This window comes from Callorhinus ursinus, unplaced genomic scaffold (assembly GCF_003265705.2).
Source record: "Callorhinus ursinus isolate GAN/ISIS: 27379988/994484 unplaced genomic scaffold, GSC_fseal_2.0 scaffold22, whole genome shotgun sequence".
NCBI lineage: Eukaryota > Metazoa > Chordata > Mammalia > Carnivora > Otariidae > Callorhinus > Callorhinus ursinus.
In genome coordinates, this window is record NW_027397084.1 from 9,186,135 (window position 1) to 9,200,254 (window position 14,120).

The window sequence follows — 14,120 nt, forward strand, 5'->3', positions numbered from 1 at the left end:
ATGCACTCACCTCCTAGAGACCAGGCTGCCATCATGCTCTGGAAGCTCGTGGAGAATGTCAAGTACGAAGATATCTATGAGGTGAGCCGACACCCCCAGATGCATCTTAGAGCTTTGGAGATAGAGAATTTGAGCTTCTTGACACCCCAACTGATATATATTTTTCAACTATTTAGTCGTAGATTTCCGGCCGGTTTTCTCAGCTTTCTCTAACTTTTAGAAAAGCTGGCTGGGGGGAGACTTCGCGATTCGGAAAAAGAACTTTAAGGTTGAAATCTGGCTACTCTAAGTTAGGAGATTTTTTTCTCTCTTTCTCTCTTTTTCTTTCATTTTTCTTTCTCTCTTCCTCGCCCCCCCCCTTAAGGTTCTGATGGGAAATGTGGTGCTACTGAATGTGGGCAGAAAAAAATAGAGACTGATAAAGGCAGAGGCTCTCCTCGTTTTGAGTATGGGAGAGAATTAGATTTTCAAGTCTCATTCGTAACAGACTCAGGCTTTTAATTTTTATTTTCAATAATATTTCTGAAATCAATAACAAACGGATCCAAGTAGAGGACGGAAAATTAGGAGGAGGGAAGCAGATAGAGGGCTAGATGGGTGTAGATACAGCACAAGCCAAGGAGCCCTGGCAGATCTTTTTTTTTTTTTTTTTCTTTTTCTTGTGTTTTGCTTTTTTGAGAGTCAGTGCGTCCAACCACCCCATGTTTGGGCATTTTTAACTCAATGTTCTGCCCTTGTTCAGTGCGCACTGCTCTCCAACGCTGGGGTTAGCGCAACTCTTCCTCGGGCTGGAGAAGTTGCCCGCCGCCCGGCGGGGCCGTGGCCGCGCTCGCCGCTGCCCTCAGCGGTCTGGGGCGCCGACTGATGCGGCGGCGGGGCGGCTCCGGGGCTCGCGGGCGAGGCGGGCGTCCGGGCGGGGCACGCGGCGGGACGGGGAGGGGACGGCGGCGGAGGCCCGCGGAACTTCGCTCGGAGCGGAATGGCCTCGCAGACTCGGACTTAGGTGCCAGGGGAAGAGGGAAGCGAAGGCTGGAGGAGACGTCGAGGGAGGGAGGAAAGAAAAGCTTCGAGGAAAGGCGCAGCAGAGTTAAGGCGGGGGAAGGTCGAAGCTGGCGAGCCGGGCGACGGAGACTGTAAAGCGGAAAAGTTGGAGAGAGGAGGGAGGACGGGAAGCAAAGTCCCGGGCGAGTAGCGCTCGATCGGTCGTACCAAATGGTCGCGGTGGGACGCCCAGAGCCTCCCCCAAACCAGTGGGGGGAGAAAATGCGACCCCTCCGCTCCGGGACGACTCCGGAAAGCTCGGCAGGAAGCCGCCTTGCGGATGATGGGCCGCGCACTGAAGCGGTCGATAAGCCCCGACTGACGCCGCCGGCCCAGGCTTACGGGGCGGACGGGGGCTCCGAGGCCCCGCCGCAGCCTGCCCGCCGCGTCCCGCAGGCAGCTCACTGTCCCCAGCTCCCGCCAGCCCGGAATACTAGTTTTAGTGTGTGTGTGTGTGTGTGTGTGTGTGTGTGTGTGTGTGTGTGTGTGTGTGTGTGTGTAAGAGACAGAGGCACAGAGACGGAGAGAGAAAGAGAGATTGAGGAGATTCGTCTTTCTGCGGAATGATGATTAGGGTTTTCCTTTCCTCTTTGTGGCGTGTATTGACTGTAACGAAGAGCCGCGCCTCCGCCTGGTGCGTTTTGTTTCGGTTCGGCCTCCTTTTCTTTCTTTAACACGCGGGATAATGGTAAAGTCGAAGTCGCTAGAACTATCCTAAAGAATGTGAGCGCCCGAGGTGGCATGAGAACGGGTGGAGACGGGGGCACGGTGTGTAAATAGCTCGGAATATACATGGAGGGATTTCAGTGGGTTCCCAAAAGTAAGCAGGATAAAACTTGTTCTTTGCTTATGAAAAGTAAACTGGCTAAATGGTAAAGGAGGGAGGGAGACCAGAAAGGACGGAGGGAGAGAGGAAAAGGGAGGGGTGGAGTGGAAGAGGGGGCAGAGAGAGGAGAATAAAAAGGGAGGGAGGGGGGAAGAGAGGGAGAGAAGACAGGGGGGGGGGGGGGGGGGGGGGGGAGGAGAGAGAATATTGCAGGTATCCCTATTAGCCTAAAATTTCTGCTCAAAAATATAGGAGAACCTGCAACCCTGTGGAAGGAACCTTTTCAAGTCGGGAAGAAGGTTGAACTTTAACAGAAATGGCAGTCAGGCCAGTTGAACGGGTTCCTGAAACAACCAAAAAGGTTTTCTGTTGCCCCTGGCTTTGCCTTTTGGAAAGGAGAAGTTTAGTGTACTTGAAGATTGATTGCATATATTTTAAATTGAGGTAAAAATCACGGATTGTATGAGCAGTATAAGGAGGGAAAGGCTACACAAGGGATGAAAAGCCCCCATCTTGCCCCTGGCCTTTAATAAGTAAGCATAATTTCCAGCATTCGGTGCAAGTCTCTAAACGTCACTGTAAACAACCAGGCCCACCGGTTTACTTTTCTCTCCCCTCCAAATGATGAGGCAACGCCTTTTTATTTTGTTTTTTAATCTGCACACAAAGCACCTAGGGCAACCAGTTCTTCCCATTAGGAAAGTCCCTCTCTAGGAACAAGGACACCTACGTTCTGTACAAGCCCCCAGCGATGCTCTCCCTCACTGCCTTGTCCAAAGGAGCAGGGGCTGCCTTACGCCTGTCCCCGGCTCAGTTAATTGAAGTTCTGCCTCTTTCCTGCTAAACTTTTTCCCCAGTCTGCCTTTGCCAGCCCCCTCGTCTGATTACATCTAGTAATTCTCCACTGAATGAACGTCATTTACAATAGTAGGGGAGCTCTGCGCTCGCTGCTGCTTCACGCTCCATTTGTCCTCCATTCTCCCTTTAAAGTACTCGTGTAATATTAATAGTCATGAATATCAATTATTATGAGGCGGTGTAGGCAAGCGGAGGGAGGAAGGGGCGCCCGAGCAGTCTGAGCCCAGCTTCGGGTGGAAGAGGACTGCATCTGGAGCCCCGAAGAGCGGCAGAAGAAAAGAGGCCAAAAAGACAGCAAGAGACCGATGAACAGCTCTGTCTGTGTGTGACAGGCATCGCCAATCTTGTTTGGGGGTGGAGGGGATTTTTTTTTTTTTTTTTGATGGCTTGTCCTGGAAACCCCTCAAGCTTGGCTCCTGTGTCCAGCTCGTTTCTCTGCTGGACTCCTTGATTTTTTTTTTTTTAATCATTGTTTGATTTTGAGCAGTAACCAGGCTTTTTTTTCCAGATGTTAGTCCACACCTATTCATCCATGGTGAGTTTGGATTCACGTTGTACCAGAATTGCATGCTCCTTCCGCTCACTGTCTCTCTGTCTCTCCGTCTCTGTGTGTGTGCCTCACTCTCTCTGTCTCTGTCTTCCTTTGAGCGCCTTTGGCTTGGTAATTTAGCACCGTAATTGGACGAGGCTGCAGCTGCTTCTCTCTGCATTGTGTGCTCTCCGTCTGAGCTCCCTGAGTCAGCTGGGGAGGGGGGAGGCCGCAGAGAAAAACTTTTTATTTGCCATTGCAGTTTGGAAATTTAGGTGACTATTTCTCCAAAAAGAACCAGAGGGACTTTACCAAGGCATTTCCACAGAGGAGAGGGAGAAACTTAAACACTCCTCTCACACACACAGCTCCCCCTTCTCCTTCCACTTAGTTTGCCACTCCAGATAGAACCAACAGTAAGTTGTCTGGGCCTTTTCTAGTTTTTCCCTCCCAACCCCAGGTCCTTCATTTTCACACCCTGGAGTATAATAGCATTAGATACAGAAAAGCAACCTTAGAAACAACTCCTCAGAACCACCATTCAACTTAATTTAACGTGAGTTCAGGGTATGATTTCAAATGAGATCCATTTCAACCAAACACTATTTAAATTATTTAATTCCTCTTGGGGAGGGAGGGGTGACTGGGAACTCAGATCAGGCAGATTCCTCAGAGCTCCTGGAATTACCAGGTTTGTGTGGGGAGCTCTTGGTCAGCTGGCTGGGTTGCCACTGAAGGCCGAAGTTGGTTTTGAACAGGAGCAGCACAGCAAAAAGTATGACGTTTAATTTGTTATGCTTTGGACCTCTGAAAGAGTTAGGAAAAATAGTTTAAAATACCCAGAAGAGGAAATACTCGTGTAAGGCTCCTATATTTTTAACCAAGAAATTTAGAATCTCTCCCCATACATAGTTACTTTACCCTCACCCCTTTTGCCCGCTTTGCACTCCCAACACAAGGCTCAGATATTGGTTAAGTGGGTGGTGATTCTCCCCATTTTTCCCCCAAAGCCTGGCGTTTGGAATTGCTGAAATCATGTGCCCTCTGAGTCAACTTGGGAGTATAAGTTTCAGACTCTTGCTTCCCCTGTCCTGGGAAGAATATACGGAAGCCGGGCTTCTCCATTAGTCGCTTGTATTTTTTTTTTCTTTCTCTCTCTTGCTCTCTCTCTCGCTCTCGCTCTCTGTCTCTGTCACTCTGTTCCTCTCTCTCTCTCTCCTTCTCTCCGCTCCCAGGACCGGCACGATGGCGTCCCAAGCCACAGCTCCAGGCTCTCCCAGCTGGGCTCAGTATCCCAGGGACCTTACTCCAGCGCCCCGCCGCTGTCCCACACCCCGTCGTCAGACTTCCAGCCGCCCTACTTCCCGCCTCCCTACCAGCCGCTCCCCTACCATCAGAGCCAGGATCCCTACTCCCACGTCAACGACCCCTACTCCCTGAACCCACTGCACCAGCCCCAGCAGCATCCTTGGGGGCAACGGCAGCGGCAAGAAGTGGGTTCGGAAGCCGGCTCTCTCCTGCCCCAGCCTCGGGCAGCCTTGCCCCAGCTCTCGGGCCTCGACCCCCGGAGGGACTACCACTCGGTCCGCCGGCCAGACGTGCTGCTGCATTCGGCGCACCACGGCCTGGATGCGGGCATGGGTGACAGCCTCTCGCTGCACGGCCTCGGCCATCCCGGAATGGAAGACGTCCAGGTAACCACAAACAAACAAATGAAAAGGACAATAAATAAATAAATAAATAAATAAATAAATAGTGAATGCCCTGGGAGATGGGAGGGGTGGAGGAGGGGCAGCTCTGTATCCTTTGGGGGAGGTAGTTTCCATCTTTAGAACAGGAATAGCTGGACACCACATATATAACTGTTTCTGTGTTATACATGTATGGCTCTGTAGTGGTGATTTCTGGAGGTCCAATTATGAAAGCTGGAACCACTAGAAATGAAATCATGAAGGAGAAAAATATATGCGTGTGTTGATAGTTTAGCATCACCAGAATTAAGGCTAGATGTTTTTTGTCTTGCCTTAGCTACTCCCTGTTCTCCTGCACTTTGTTCTAGCGAGCTGGGTACCCTTCCCAACCCACTCCCCATGAGTGTCCCATAGTGGGCCTGGCCTCCTAACAAGACAGGTGAAAGACTGAGCTGCCTAGAGTCTGGAGCTTCAGCAGAGAGGCACAAGGTCCTCTTGGGCTCCAGAGGTTCCTGCTGGATGTTAAGCATGACAATGCACATGGGAAGAAAAACATGTGCTGTGATTGTCCAAACCAGGTCCTACTTTGAATGTTTCATAAGCTGCTGAGCCCTTTTTCAAGATAAGTTAGTTCCAGAGTCATCTCCTGAGAAATGGAATAATTGTGTGGAGAGACCCATAAAGCCATAATTCTGCTTGGGAGTCCAAGAGGACACATACCATTTTGGAGATTGTTTTCACCTTTTGATCCATTAAATGACTGTGGAACAATATTCTCCACATCCCTCCTCAGTTCTCCCCCTCCGTTAATACTCTCCTCTCCCCAAAGCCACTATCCCAGTTAAAGAGGCATCACGTGTTTGTTTCTTAAAACAAAAGGCTCAAAACACTCCCCCCACCCACTCCCTAACCCATCTGCAACCTACACAATGGAGCCTGATTTGGTTGAGAATACTTGGTTAAACTAAACAAAGAAACATCAAAGAAACGATTTCTAAAAACTGTCTGGGTGATTCTGAGCAGGTCTCCTTTTGCTCCCTAATTTAAATAGTCTGCAGAAAAGATAAATATGGTTGAAAGGTATTTGACACTTCGGTCTCATTGGCATAGTTGTGTATATTATGCATCATTTTAGACATACCTCTAAAGCAAAGAAAAAGGAAATGGGGAAGAAAAAAAGAGTACTTGAGTCCTTCTTTTTTACCTTACTTGAAAAAAAAAGTATTTTGAACCGTTAAAATGTGGTGACAGCATCAAATGCTGCCTGTGTGTAGTCTATGATGGCTTATTGTTTTAAAGGAAATTCAGTTATTTATTATTTCCAAAAATGATGAAATCACCTGATTTGTGGCTGGATTTACCTGTAGTAATAAGAATGATCGTTTTGTTGGCTTAATCAAGCTTGATTATCCCTGTCTGGAGGGATTGCTCGTTTCGGAATACCATACAAGAAGGAAATATTTAAGAGCTTTTTAAAAAAATGTATTGGGGTAATGTGTGTGTTGGGGGGCGTAAGTTCTGAAATTAACCTTTCTGAGTACGCTCAAAGTGCTAGATAATGAAAGTGGATCAACTCATCACCACTGCTGTTGGCAATGCCAACACATTGGCGGCGTCATCATCACCCTGCAGGCCGAGTGACTCAGTCAACTGAACCCAGGAATTCTCTCAAAAGAGGGAATAGATTTCTTTGGTTTCAGTTTAGTTTAGTTTTTAAAGATATAACTGTGAGGGGTTTTGAGTGTTTGGCCAAATGCAAAGGACGAGAGAACAGGACCAGTTCAGTGTGCATTGGGGAGAACAGCCTCGTCAAAGCGTCGCGCGGCTGGCTGAGTTGTTGCGTCGGAACGCGGACCGCGAGGTGCAAAGAGCCCAGAGGAGAGAAGGTGCAGGCCCCGGCCCACGCATGCTCCCCACCCACACACCTCTGCCCTGTTCCTCCCCCCAGAAGCTTCTCAGCCGCTCCTCTGGCAAGGTGGGGTGGCTTGCGGGACTTTATCTGGACGACCCTCAGTGCAGGGGGTTGGGGGGAGACACCCTCCTCCCACCTATCCCAGGCAGCGGGGACGATCTCTGTTTCAGTGGCGATGACAGGCCTCCCAGGCCTGGGTGTGCTTGACGCGACACGGGGCAGGTGACAAAGAAAGACAGGGGAGGAGATGTACCTAGGACCACAGCCCCGAATGCAGAGGCTGTGCCTCCTCTGCTCCATCCCGGAGGATCCACTTCCGAATTAGGGATCTGGAGCGTAAGAGGCGAGGTGAGAGGGGGAGCTGAAGTTACGAGCCTGTCGGGATCTCGCCGTTACTTACAGCTACGGATTGGGTTGGCTGCGCCCGAACAGTCTTTGAGAAGGGACCAGAGAGTGCCTCGGCCTGGACCTCGGTCACTTGTTCCATCTCAAGAACCTATTATGTGTTCCGGATTCCTCCCCCCTCCTTCCAGCGGCGTACCAGACAGATCCCCAGGGCGCTGCTGGGCCGGTGGTCCTCTTAGCAAGGGGTATCACCTGGCCGAGGGTTGGTATGGGGCTATGTTGGGTGACCCAGACACACACGCGGAGGTCCACCGTCCCGACCGTGAGAGAAGAGGAGGAGAGGAGCTAATTAACCAAATGCTTCTAATATTTTTTTAAATGAAACTATAAAACCCTGTCAATTTCTATTTCAATTTACTCACAGGGGCTATTAAACTAGCAAATCGCTGTTTGGGTTCTGGGTATGCTACATTTCATGCATTGTGTGTATGTGTGTTGGGGGAATGCAGTGTTAAAAACTCAAAAAAACAGCATCAGAACGGAGTGAGATGACACCTAGCTTGGAGTTTAGCTGTCATGAACACCTCTTCTTACAATCTTTGCTCTCTAAACTCTCTCACCTCTACTACCCCTGAGTATAAACATATCAGGATGTTGTCAAATCCACCACACACACACACACACACACACACACACACACACACACACACTCAAACACACCCTAGTGTCTTAAAGCAACCCCTGGTATCACTTTTAACTAAAGAAGTCTAGTAATTACGAGTCTGAGTTGTTTTTCTGCGCTTCCGCATGCAGTCCTAATTAAATCTTTACGATCCTCCCTGTGACGATTAAGCGCCAGCATGCTGCGTGAATATCCTGTACAAAAACCCAGCAGGCGGCCGTAATTAGATAGAAAATCAGACAAGAGCCTTCTCATTAACTACCACAACTACCCCCACGTCGCTGATGAGGCGTATATACATATTTACGTATCGACGTGAGGGTGAGGTGTGGGGGCGCCCGGGCCCTGGCCCCTGAGATCCCGGGCCTGCCCGCCCACAGACACAGGCGATTATTTTTGTCTTGAGTGGACACCTCGCATTGTAGACACGTGAGCATAGCAAGGCGTGAATTGTGTGTGTGTGTGCGCGCGCGCGCGCGTGTGTGCGTGGTGAGGTCTCCTGAGGAGTTTCGAACAAGTTATATGAAGTCTTTTTTAAAGAAGCTTTTACTATTTCTTAATATGTACATGGCATGTTGCAACATGGAAAACGGTTCTTACGGAGAATAACAATTTTCCTCACCTTTCCGACAACTGAAGAGTGACTATTAAAAACGAAAAGAAACAAATTAACATGCTCCCTTCGTGATTAGATCATCTCATTTCTAATGCTGCTTGTTTGGGGTAGACAGTCTCTTCCTTGTGATGAACACACGCCCTGTCTGGGGATGCATTGTGAGTGGGTGGAAGGTGCTGTGAAAACACAGCCTCACTCTCAAGCCCTTTGCTCTTTACTTCTCTGTAGAGTGGGTGACAAATTGGTCAAACTTGGGTTTCTAAGAATCAGGGAAAGCAGCAGGACATTTCAGAAAGACCTAGCATTTATTTTTCATTGGGGGGGGTGGAGGAGGGAATACAATGCTTTTGGATGCTCTGGGACGCACCGCCAAAACTCTGTTCTTGGTGCATCCTGACAGTAAGAAACTCATCTTGACAGCTCTTTCCCCTCAGAAGTGCTGCCAACACCCAGGGTTGAAACTTTCCTTCTTTAGGATAAGACTGTGGCACAGAAGATGAATGCTCTTTGCCATTACCTAGGTGCTGACTGGGAGGATCTGAGTCTTTGTATCTGTGTGTCTGTAGTTATTACTGCCATCCTAACAGGTGCGCTTCTTGCTGGGAAGTAGCAGCAGCAGGATAGGGAGGGGGGTAAACTGTGCAGGTTCCTCTCAGGGATTATCACACAGCAAGAAATTCATAGCACACAAGGACGTGTATGGACTGCATGGGCGTGCGGTCCTGCCAGCTTGCAAACGTGTTCCTATGTGTTGCTGTTTGCATTCCATTCCAAATTGCTCAGACTTTAATTAAAATCCCATAATGTAAACTATTATGTATTTGTAAAATGACTCTAGGGTTAAGATGCGCTGGGATAAAATTGAAAACAGAAATTATTCTTACTAATATTGGTGAAAATCTTTCAGCTATTGCCAAATTTTCACAGTTCATAAGAGCAAATAATATAAAACTTTATGTCTGTGTAACATCTATGTTTAATATAATAACTAAAGCAATACTGCATCCCAGATGTCTCTCACAGTTTCCTTTTTCCTCTGCTTCCATTGGAAGAATTTATAATTTCAGTGAATTTCATTTCTATGTTGATTTGGAGGTAATAATGATAATAATAAAACCTCCCTTTGTGAATTAATATAAATGGAAATAACAGAAACTCCAGTTTGGAATGACATGATTTATGTGTGCAATTCTTTAATATCCAGTCAATTTGAATAGTGATGTTTTTATATTCACAGTCAGTTGAAGATGCCAATAACAGCGGCATGAATCTATTGGACCAGTCTGTCATAAAAAAAGGTATGGATTATTCCTCCCAAAAGTAAGCAAAGTTTTCCTGTGCAGTCATGTCTTTATGAGTTTTCACTTTGGGGGAATTAGTTATTCTATAAGACAGAAATGTTTGTTCACAATCATAGGACAGGGGCTGTCTAGATGAAAAAGGCATGTCGGGAAGAAGGAAATTTGGGGGTGGGGGCAACCAAAGGCAGAAACCCAGATAAGAGACAGAGGGACAGAGACTATTGACATTTTTCTCATGTGCATTTGGTAGCAATTCTAGATATACCTTAAATAACTGAACTACTATCATGTATGAAACTGACTAGGAAACACTGCTTTCAAAAACGTGCTATAATTATTTCATTGGTAACTGGAGTTTGCTGAGCTAAACCCTATGTTTTTGAGATAGTTCCTCTTCTTGTTTTTGCATTTGATTTGTGTGTGTGTGTGTGTGTGTGTGTGTGTGTGTGTGTGGTAATTCTGTTTCCAGTTCTCTATATTTTATGAGTTGTTTCTAATTATTTTTTAAAAAATTGTGCCAAATTTGTTGCTAAATATGCACATCCTAAGAAGTTGAGACAGCCTATGCACATTTCTAAATCTTTCTACATATGCATTCATGATTTAGTGTGACTGTGGAATCACCCCATACTGTTAAAGGGCATGTGATATTAACAAATGTTTGCAGTCTCTTGTACAGCTGTAAGCAAAATAATTAACTAATTAAACTAATTAAATGTAATTACAATAACTCATTTCGGGCGTATTGCAGCTGCTTAATTTTTTCCCCCTCTCTTCTGACAGTCACTGAGAGAATGCCTAGCGATTAGTGTGGCTGCCGAAAGGCCCGAATGTCACTCACATGCCACCAATTTAGGAGCTTGAATGTGTAAACAGTGCAATCTTTAATTATCGCAAGAACTGGTATTTGGAGATACAATTTTAACTACTGTAACCCTTTCTTATCGATTCTGGAAAAGGCCCGTCCTTATATCTGGTGTCAACAACCCCTAGCTTCAGTCATTTATGATTAATTTGAGCCACATGACACTCAAAAACAATTAAGGAAAAAGCACTTTGGAAAGTAACGCAAAGTCAAGCCGTTACAGTAGGAGGGTCGTGAAATCAGAATTCCAAACAGGGTGAGGTATTCTAAATTATCTTCTTTTACAGAGACAGAAAAAGTGGCTTTAAGAGGTGGAGGATGGGAGGAGGGGAGCTGTACTTGGAATAATGCCATTTGGCTTTGGAATGTAATATCCTGAAGAATAGTAAGATTTGGGGCAAAACTCTTTATTCTAAGTGTTGCTCCAAACATCCCTCCCTCTATTCTTTAGATAGTATCATTTCAGTTCTTAATGCTAGCTTTTGGGTTTGCTCGGACACCCAGGCTTGGTGCTTAGATTTGCAACTGTCCTGACAGCTCACTTTCAGCATTTCCTCTGGGGTCTTCTCTTTTGGTTAATTGCTGGTCGCTGGGGGTGAGTAGGGGAGGGTGGGGAGGCACTCCTCCATTGGCTTTTTTGTTTCAGCTCCTCCTCCCCTTTCAGGGAAGACTAGAACCCCTTATCTCAGGGCTCTGTATCCTAGAAACAACATTTGGGCTGTCAGTGGGGCAGGCCCGACAGATGACCAATCAGAAATATTATTAATAGGTAGGCCAATAAAAATATTTGGAACTTAGCTTGCTTAACAAAGCGGAGCTGAAAATATTCTTAGTTGTGGGATGCTTTGGTTTCAGGGCTTGTATATGTTCGTCAGCAAAATGTGATTATCTATGTAGAAGGGTATCTCCAGTAATAAGAAAAGGAGAATACGGACTAAAGTTGCTGGTTCTGTTTTGAAAACACGGAGTACTTTTTCTGGCTCTGAAAGCCTTTTATTAAAATTGTGCAGCTTTAAATAACTAAGTGGCACCCCAGTCACTTTATTGATTTAGGGGATAAGGTATGAATATGAAGTTTTAGGTTAACTCCATTATTTAGTATTTTAGGTATTTGCTTTATTACATGAAGAAAAGATCCTAATATATGTTTATCTTTAGAGAGTCATGGGCAAAACAGGAATAAGTGGTTGATTTACTGCTCTAGATAACGATGAACCACTTAAGGCTAGGGATTCACTTGCTCCTTCCTGGCCCTCTTTGTCCCCTCCCCTCCCCTTATAAGGGATATCTCCCAGAGATTAATTTCCTAAAAAAGGAGGTGAGAAAGTTTCTGAACTAAATTTTCTAAATTTCGGGTGCCTGGGTGGCTCAGTTGGTTAAGCGACTGCCTTCGGCTCAGGTCATGATCCTGGAGTCCCGGGGTCGAGTCCCACACCAGGCTCCCTGCTCGGCGGGGAGTCTGCTTCTCCCTCTGACCCTCTTCCCTCTCGTGCTCTCTCTCTCTCATTCTCTGTCTCTCAAATAAATAAATAAAAATCTTAAAAATAAATAAATAAATTTTCTAAATTTCAACAACTGGCAAGGAACTTGGTTGCTTAATTTATTTTCTAATGGGCTTTTAGAAAGATTTTTATAATTTTTATTTTTTGCAGAAAGATTTAAAAAGTCTACCTCATTAATAACAAATTGTAGCCACTGATCCAGGTTCGCATGTCTCTGCCATTACGTATACTGAAGCCAGAAGACTTGGGCATAAAAGATATATGTCTCTATGTCTCTCACTCTAATTATGGAAGGACTCTCTCCTAAAATTTAACCAGTCCAATTTTTCACCCGTGTTGATATCACCCCATAGATTATAGGCTAGCTCTCTTGTTATGTTTGCTATCTGGGCTTAGCTGACATTTCTGAAGTAATTTAGTTAAGAGGAAATGAGTTGTTCCCAGTAGAGAGAGCAAACGAGTGGAGTGAAGGTAGCCAGCGTGATAAATGGCTCTTTCATTTGAAGATCTCCAGAGCTCGTTTACGGCTAATTTTCTGTATTGGCCCCCTTTGAGCTATTAATGCAATCGGCAGGGACCGTGGCCCCTCTCCTCTTAGCTGCCCCATTAGAGCTCCCATTAAGATGCCGAGTCTCAACTCCAAGGCAGGAGTGGAGGGAGTAATGAAAGGTGCTTTTTAAACTCTCCTAATCTAAACCGGCAGAGGGTGGTTAATACGATTTGAAGGGGGCTGGTCAATGAGCAATCAATAAAGTAATAATGAGAAGGATTCGGTACATTAACAGTCTAAAAATCCAACGAGACATTAAAAAATCATTCTTAACTCTCAGTTCCATTAAGATTAGGAATCTGGGCTGGGGAGGGGGTGGGTTGGTGCCCAACTAATATAAATGATCACTGCCAACATCCTATAGCCTGACTAAAAGAAGGCTTTAAGAAAAAATTTTTGGTGCAATCAGAGGCTAATATGCAATCGGTCTGACACCTTAGAGAGCAGAAAATATGCTGGGATTTCTTGGAAAGGCTAGCGTGGCTGGAGTCCAAGGTTCAAATGTGACTGTGGGGCATTTTCATTGGTCTTAGGGATATCCTGTTTGGTTAGTTTCAGTTCAACCTCAGTTCTCTCCCACTTTTTTTTCCCGTTAGTTCTGGCCCCTTCCCCATATAAACACTTTGATTAGTGTGGATTTTCTTTGGGGCGGGGGGGGGGGGGTTTTAAGGAAATTGCCAATTTAATTACAATGTTGGGATTCTTCCTTCTGACCTAGAAGGTAAAAAGCACCAAGAGTATGTCAGAGCCTCTGAAAGGGTATGAATTTCCCCTCAAAAGAAGAGGTTCACATTTCCAGGGCTGACTTGGATCCCAACAGGTATTAATTCAACTTGAGACTCTGAGATACATTCCAGCCACCCAGGGAGTAATCAGAGTTCACAGAATTTCAAAGTTGGAAAGGTTAGGCACTTTTGTCCAACTTCCACCCCCACTCCCAGTGAAAAAATTGAGACAGAGAGAAGATAAATGACTTTCTCAAGGTCCTACACACACAGTAAGTGATGGGACCCAATTCAGTTTCCAGACTCTTAGACTTTGCCCCTAAAGGATACTAACCCTGGATGTTTGTAGTTCTTTATATTCTCTGGAATATATTCTTTGTGAGATACCTTTTATTTTTCTTTCCAGGATTTTGGTCCTCACATTAATAGATGTGCTATATATCCATGTGAAATATTTAGCCCTCAGGTAGATGAGAAACAATGCAAGTATAAAGGAAGGGGGTGCTCTGCTGGTGAGAAGTAGTTATTTCAAGCACTGTTCAACCTCTTGGTGGCTTCCTGGTGTAGCTTACATATTTAAGTCTGAGTATCTTCCAGAGGGACTTACCCTTGACTCTATTAAATGGGTTCATTTCTTCCCTCCTTCCCCACCAGCAGATCAGAGCCACAGAGGGTCT

General features: G+C 46.0%; 1 protein-coding gene across 2 annotated transcripts in view; it reads left to right on the forward strand.

Annotated features, from left to right (window-relative positions):
• TFAP2B (transcription factor AP-2 beta) overlaps window positions 1-14,120 on the forward strand; it is a 25,593-nt gene continuing 11,473 nt past the window's right edge. The window contains exons 1-4 of one of the 2 annotated variants that reach the window (XM_073905079.1): window positions 1-81; window positions 3,234-3,260; window positions 4,490-4,948; window positions 9,738-9,798. In XM_073905079.1, the coding sequence (XP_073761180.1) occupies window positions 1-81; window positions 3,234-3,260; window positions 4,490-4,948; window positions 9,738-9,798 (628 nt within the window). The remainder of the gene's footprint in view (window positions 82-3,233; window positions 3,261-4,489; window positions 4,949-9,737; window positions 9,799-14,120) is intronic. The other variant, XM_025890541.2, reaches the window with a different exon arrangement.